This window comes from Orbicella faveolata, unplaced genomic scaffold, assembly GCF_042242905.1.
Source record: "Orbicella faveolata isolate gen_17 unplaced genomic scaffold, um_ofav_v1 contig_2, whole genome shotgun sequence".
Taxonomy (NCBI): domain Eukaryota; kingdom Metazoa; phylum Cnidaria; class Anthozoa; order Scleractinia; family Merulinidae; genus Orbicella; species Orbicella faveolata.
The window spans coordinates 7,385,001-7,392,720 of NW_028301547.1; the positions used below are offsets into that span (position 1 = coordinate 7,385,001).

The window sequence follows — 7,720 nt, forward strand, 5'->3', positions numbered from 1 at the left end:
TATTGTAGCAGGGGTGTCCCACTGGAGACTTTCAAAATCTTCCAGATTAAGACACAAATCTTTAAGTCAGCTTTCCCGTGTAAGACAAGGGCCGTTGTTGTAAGGCCCTGTTTGAGGCGTATAACATATTTTTGTACGCATTGCTGGTATGGGGTTGGGGTTGTTGCGGTGATATAGCACTTCATATCCAGGACCACAGTTGTATAGCATTCAAGTGAGCAGTTAGGAAACATTCCCTCAATAGTTGGGAAGATTTGATAACTTTTGATATTATGTCGACATAATGATCTCACCTATTTTCGCACGTATTCAGCAGTTAAATTTTCTGACAGGACATGACAACCACATTTTTTGCAAGAGCGCGTCTTTTAAACTGGTGTGATTCAGTCCGCGACACACTTGCGAAAGAGAACATTTTTTTTTTGAGAAACTTACATCTGTCGCTAAGAAAAATCAAATTTAAAATCAAAGTTTTCACTACCAACTGATTACTGGACCGCGACATATAAAGCAGTTAAGAAAGTTAAAGACCGGATCAAACGTGCGCTCATTTCGATGCAGCATCTTTGAATATGGTTTAGTGAGATGTTGTGAAGGGGCATCTGATGCACATTTAGCAATTGATTCGTGCTTTCGCGTTTATCATCGGGTTATGATGCATGCGGGAAGTTTGGAAAGCGCTCAAGAAGTGTAAAAGTTGCTCGAAGAGCAGCTTAGAGCAATTCTAGCTTCTTCTAAACTATTACTATGTTTATATTGATCCTGCCATGAATTATTATTTTATATATATTTATAATAAGTGAATAAATTAAGCTAAACGCATGACGTACTGCCTACAGAAAGAGAATTCAATCTCAGAGCAAAGTGAACTTTGCTCTCGCCATAAGCGTACATCATTGGATTATGATGCACGCTTACGTATACTGACTGGATTGTGGGAAAGAGTGGCTTTGCTAGCTTTTTAATAACAACAGGGTGGCGAACCGTGTTTAACATGTTGTGCGCAACACTGTTGTAATATACTGCGTCAAAATGTTGCATGCGCTTGGTCAGGCCTTAACAAAGTTGAACATTCGGTAGTTTTCAGTGTAGTCATTGCGTAGCTCCTTGCTATGTACACGTACCTTTTCTTTAAGGTACGAGTAATCTTCTTTGTGTTTCATCGCTTTTCCGCCGTTGATCTTCAGAACGGACAGCGGTATGATCGAATCTTTGCTTTCTTTGCCTCTAGTTAGCACAGATGACCATTAGAAATCGCTTATACTCCGTCTATAACCTCTTCAGAGCTTCCTTCGCGACTTGAAACTGACGTTAACATCAATCATTCCGCTCGGTGTGCACACATCGTTGTGCCTTCAGAGCTCACAATATTCAAATTAGAGTTTGTGAATATAAATTCCAGGGAGCACGAACACAATATGCAAATGAAGAGTACAAAAGCACTGGCCGAGCACAGTAACCAATTGTATTTTATTTTAACACAGTTGGACTGAACTAGCTCCCCCAAGCCAGATGCTACTCATTTCTTGAAATTGGGTGCTACTTCCCACAAACGCAATCAATACTTTTTGCCGCCTTTTTGCAGTCATCTTCAGTCGTCTTTAATAGGAAAAATGTTAAATGCGATAAGGGGAGACTGGGGAGGTGCCAGAGCTAAGCCATAGAGGGCCGGAAATAAGCTGGTTGAGCGTTGCGAGTGGCCTGGGAACTGAGTGTTGGAATTATCCAACTGATATTGGGATGTCTTTGCATACCAGGGCCGAAAGGATCGAGTTTTGTTTACGCAAATCAAGACGATGAAAAAGTTCGCAAGTTGGAGAAAAAAGTTTTCAAACTGGAAAGCGAGGTTACCGTTCTGGAAACAGCGTTGGCAGACTTAGCGAAAAGACTTCTGGTTGTGGAGCAGAAACCAGGTTTGAAAAACATCATCAAATCTCGGAAGTTAGTCTAATGATTGTACCAAACTCTCCTTGTCGTGACCATTTAGGTATATGTTTTTCTCCTGTTTCAGAATTACTGCCACCAAAAGCGTCAGCCATTTTTCCGAACCCTTCAAACGAACCCGAACTTCATGCTCAGCATCCAGTTCACAGCCAACAACAAACCACCGTGTACGTAACAAAAGATCTGGGCATGCCTCCGCCGAATCCCGTGCCCCAGTACGGCCCGGACAAGATTGTCATACCAATTTCCTCTCTCTACCCTGGAGGGGCAAGTAGTGTAAGCATACCTTCCTCCTCCCAACATGTAGAAGTCGGTCGTCAAGAGATCAAAGGTGGGTTTGTACAGCGACTGATAAAGATATCTTCCCCTTTAGTCACATAGTTTTTTTTTTCCAGTTTTTATGGTTTGTACCAGGAGCACGTGATCAGGAGAGTTCGTATACACCTGATTGAAAAGACATTGTCAAGAAAATTAAAAGTGTAAACCATAAACGATACGACACAGTGATTTTAAAGCGATTAACGTGATCAGCATGCTGCAGGCGAACTTTAAAGACTTAGGTTTATGGGCTGTTTGGATGATGTTGAAGCGCATATCGTTCAAATTTTCTTTTGTTTTCTTCCTTAGTTACGTTTAGGAAAGCTTGGACAGTTTCCATATTTTTCTGAACCCCAACTTCGGCTGATCTGTGATCATAAATGCTACGAGGAAACAATCTTGAATATTAATCATGCACAAACCTCTTCCGTCTTCCCATAATTCCGTAAAGTCCAATTGTTCATGGTTTATTCTTTTCTTAGGACAATGTTTTTTCAATCAGGTGTATACTAAATTCGTGACAGTCATTTTTCCGGAACCACATTACGCATGACTGACATATTTTTACAATGAATGACCAGTTCACGTTTTACCCGATTGTTAACACTAAGATTAATCTGTTCTTTCTGCAAAAAATACAGCATCTTTTTTGTTCTTTTTGATAATGTGTTGAAATATTTAAGAGTGCAGCGAGATCTATTCTAACTTCAGTCAAGCCTTTCATTACGGAAACCTCCATACGGGATAGTTTTATAGTACAGGTCGCTTTATTCCAGACAAACCATAACTGCTATAATCTCTTCCTCTATAATACAGACTGCTCCAATCTCAGTTTTTTACGTATTTTGATTTGTATAAATGCACCCTGTTTAAAAATTGTTTTTATTATTTATTATTGAGTGGGCCCCACCGGTTCAAAACAGACATACCTTGCAGACTTAGGAATAGGAAATGTGAACTCCTTGTTGTATGATCTTGTCTCTCATCCTCAATTCTAGTATCAGTGTGACAAGAAACTCGATTCTAATCAAAGTGTTACTTTCAGTTGAAAATCATCCTGACGGACAAGACCAGGAGAAGCCTAAAGATGGCACTCACGTGACCTTACATCAAGGAACACGACCTTCTCCCATCTCTGAGGCCCATGCTGTGGTGCGCCCTATAGTGAACATAATCGTGCCTAACAATAGGGCTGACTTGTTATCCGAAGGAGGTTAGTAAAGCCCCCCCCCCGGGGGGGGCGCAACTGCCATATATGGGCTATATAGGTATGTGCCGCTGTGAAGGGTATGGTTTTCAAGCAGTTTACTCTAGGATAGGGTATATAAATCAGAGCATTTGGGTCTAGAATAGCGTATCATTTCTTCCAAAACTGACTAGTTGGTTGAAGATTTTATCTAGACTAAGGAAACCAGGCATTGCTACTCAAAAATATAAAAAAATCAAATCGGCAAGTTTAAATTTATGCAAATCAGCCTCAATAGTGTCGATAGATGGGGGGATTTGGGGAGTTTACTTTATTATAGGGTAGCAAAATTCAGCCGAAATAACTCTGGTATAGGTTAGGGGTTCCATTAATTGGAAACTATTGACACAGACAATATAAAGAAAAGATTTTAAAATTCTAATTTTATCGCCATTTCACAATATTTGTTCAATTTGAGAATAATGGCATGAAAACGTAGATTAATGATATAATCGTTAATTTGCAAGTTATACTTCCTAATTTCTCCCGCAGATTCAGTTTGGACTAGATCTGAAACATGAACTAAACTTAGACAAAACAACCGAATAACTAGACCTCCAGTTTAAGTGTGTAAAGTTAAGAATCTATCGACGTATCATATCTAACCCCACCACCGTGACAGTCTTTTTGGTTTTGAAGGTGTTGCTAAATTCAATGTAATGCTTTGAAAAGATCACAGCCCTTGTTACTTTGTATAAACAAGAGAATATGATCTCGGGATCATAATCTCTTGATATAATATACACTATCTCGTTTCATTTTGTAGCGATCTGCATGCCAAGATGTCAAAATGGTGGAAGATGCTTTGACAGAAACATTTGCAGATGTCCGACCTTTTTCACGGGGGACCATTGCGAGCGGTTCTCTCTCAGGGACCTGCTGGAAAGCCCAGCCCCTCGAGAAAGGCCCTACAGAAAGCTCCAACGATTAGTGGTCTCCGAACCGCCAGACCGACAAGTGATAGATGGAACCTTAAACTTGGATCCAGGTTCCCCAGCACTCGAATACAGAGACTTGAATCAGGATCTGGTGCCTGGTAAAGAATACGTTGCTAAGCAACAGGCAGTCGAAGTTGCGTCGCCTAGCAACGGTGCAGAAGTCGATGGCCCTGCCAGGAGAAGGCAATTGATTCTCGAAATCTAGGGAAAGTTCTCTCTGAACATAAATTTAAATTGATTGCAACAATCTATAGTTTAGGGTTTAGGGGAAAAATGTCGCGAGTTGTGTGCATTTTTTCTGGCAGACATTTGGATAGGAAACCTCTAATGTTCTTCCTCTTACAAGAAATACTTTTTATCTTTAATTAAAATTGTCAATCAGCGAGGAGGCAAAGGGAGAGACGAACATTAGTTTGAAAGGTGAACTGTAAAATGGTGTAAGGTCAATTGTGTATTTCATGCTCACACATTTCTAACACGTTGAATTCTTTAGATCACAAACATTTAGCTTTTATTAGCCAAAAAAGACCATTTCATTTTTTAATGGTCAAATTAATCATGCTTTCATTTGATGTAAGAACGTTTCGCAAAATTGTTGAGTGGGTAACTTTCTGTCGACATTTTGTTTCTCAGCTCTGGGATCTTTCACGTAATTGGATAACTTCAAGAGGGTAGCTGTCGCATAAATTATCTTCTCGCAGATTGAATTCACGTACGTTTCTACAGCGGTGCGTAAAAGAGCGCAAATTTTCAGATAAACTTGTGTTTTGACCATTATCAGTGGTCTGAAAAAATTGCACTGGTTTTTTCTATTTTAAATCTGTTGCTAAGCTTTTGCAAAAGAACACTGTGAAATGGATCAAACAATCTATTCAAATCTGTTATAGAGTGGAAAAAGGACTGGTCACTAATGTTTTTGTTGTTGGCTTGGTTTGTTTTACTTTGCTGTATTTATCTTTTTTTTTTTCTTTTCATTTCCTGAGTTGTTAAATAACTAATTGGTTGCCGTATCATCTAGTTGATAACTCTAATTTGTGCATCGAGAGTTCAATTCGTTCAATAAGATGAGTCTAAGAGAGATTTTCTGATGACAGATCTGACGCCTAAAAACGGTTAAGAAAATCGGTTCAGTTACACCATCAATAAACGTGTTAGGAAATAGTGTAATAAACCCTTAACTGCAAAAATCATTGACTGGTGGCAAAAGTGGCAAAGAGAGCTGGTTTAGCGCTTGATTGGCCAATGAAACCATATTTGGGCTCTGATTGGTTCACACAATTTTCTTGGCTTCTTTGAGCCTATTGAACTACAAGTATAAAAAGTAAAATTGCTTTCAAAAGCCATCAGAAAACTTAAAAACTTCTCTACGTACAACAATATTGTTCGGGTTTGTAGTCAAATTATGGGCAAATACCATTATTTGATATCATTAATATCATTAAGCAAACTCTGAAGCAAGATTTCATCAACTATTTCAATGTACTTACAACAATGAAAAATCATTTTTGTATGAGTACAGAAGTGTAGCAACTATCACATAAAGCAAGTGTAACTATTCGATTTTTAATTACTGAAAGATCAACCGATAGGATATTAGAGCGGTTTTCAACTGAGCGTCGAAAGTAATCAGGCAATTACATTGGTTTGGGTTTTACCATGGTTTGAGATTGGCTGAGTAGTCTAATTGGTAAGTAATTGGTGTGGCTTTGGTTTTACGACACTCAATTGAAAACCGCTCTATGATCATAGAATTAGTGGTAGTTTTGGTGCAATCAGGATTTTACTAATGAAGAACAGAGAAGGGATAACAGAACCTGTATATAACTTGTACTTTTTTCAATAAGTGAACCAGGGCGTTTTTGGTACAGTTGTGTGGTATTAACCTTATTGGGAATGTATTTTTGTATTATCACTTTGAAGAGATTTGTAATAAAAAAAAAGTTTGTTCCTAATTGACTTTAACCTATCAACCAATTTTCGCTGCTCATGTGTTAAATACGCCACATTTGACTTAAAAAGCCATTATCCATTCATCTTTTGTTCTTTTCAAAGGATAAACACTTTTACGCATTTAATTTTCGTGAATGTGTTTGCAACTCAAGAAATCAAGGGGCATTACGTCAAACAGTTCTCCGGATTAAACTTCACGTCCTTCGGTAAACTATAATTTTGAGGTTTCGCTAGATTCTGAAAAAACCGAGTACACTTGCTGACTAAAACACCTTAAATTTGTTCAGTTCACGAGATATAATTTCCTGGCTTCTCTGAAGAAAAAAGACGAAACCAAAGACAAAAGGACTCCTCGCCCCCTCCCTCCTCTCCAGAAGTGTTCTAATTTGTATCCATTTTGCCTTTCGAGACCTTCTCGTCATGATGTTTTCCATTGCCAAATTTTATTTTCAAAATGGGTGGAAATTTGAAGTCATTGTACTCAATTGGGTAGAACGTAAATAATAGTCGCTTAGAGAGTAACTGTTATCATTCAGTTCACGAGACACAATTTCCTAGCTTCTCTGAAGAAAAAAGACTAAACCAAAGACAAAAGGACTCCTCCCGCCCCCCCCCCCCCCCCCCTCCCCCCAAAACAGTGTTCTAATTTGTATCAGTTTTGCCTTTGGAGATCTTCTCGTCATGATGTTTTGAATTGCCAAACTTTATTTCGGTTATTACTATTTTCAAAATGGGTGGAAATTTGAAGTCATTGTACTCAATTGGGTAGAACGTAAAAAGTCGCTCAGAGAGTATTTATTTATTTATTCATGCAAGAAAATCGAGAAGTTAAACTAAAGTTGATTAATTTGTCGTAAAGCCATCCACATAAAATGTTTCGCTTCTTATCGCGAGCTTTCTCTCTCGTAATACTAAATAGGTCGGTTTAATTTAAAAGAGAATATTAAGACTAAAAAGGAAGTATTGACAAATAACCACATGTATTTCTTCGGTAAGTAATTTTAAGCGAGTTTTGATTAGGCATGTCTCCATGGCCGTGACAGATATTTTGGATGGAGCAACTAGCTCTCTACAGACTCGTTATTTAGGTTGAATTAGATGCCAGACTCACTTATGAGTATAGAGCGTACTAAAATTGGAAACATCTGAAACCAAGAGAAGGCAATGTTTATTTTTTTGACGAGGGAGGATATTTTTTTTTTTCAACGTTACCAGGTCGGTCGCCGGGCGGCGGGAAACGAAGCATTTTATTGCAATGGCGTTATAAACGGAAGACCGGCCTTAAAGAACGACATAAAGTAAAATGTAAAAATATGAAATATAG

The 7,720-nt window shown here is 38.5% G+C and overlaps 1 protein-coding gene across 2 annotated transcripts in view; it reads left to right on the forward strand.

Moving 5' to 3' along the window:
- The window catches only part of LOC110042789 (uncharacterized), a 25,879-nt gene extending 19,481 nt beyond the window's left edge, over nucleotides 1–6,398 (forward strand). For both annotated transcript variants that reach the window (XM_089289465.1, XM_089289466.1), the window contains 4 exons: nucleotides 1,758–1,913; nucleotides 2,012–2,275; nucleotides 3,308–3,475; nucleotides 4,275–6,398. In XM_089289465.1, coding sequence (XP_089145591.1) covers nucleotides 1,758–1,913; nucleotides 2,012–2,275; nucleotides 3,308–3,475; nucleotides 4,275–4,651 — 965 coding nt within the window. In that variant the 3' untranslated portion in view covers nucleotides 4,652–6,398. The remainder of the gene's footprint in view (nucleotides 1–1,757; nucleotides 1,914–2,011; nucleotides 2,276–3,307; nucleotides 3,476–4,274) is intronic.
- Nucleotides 6,399–7,720: the final 1,322 nt, after the last annotated feature.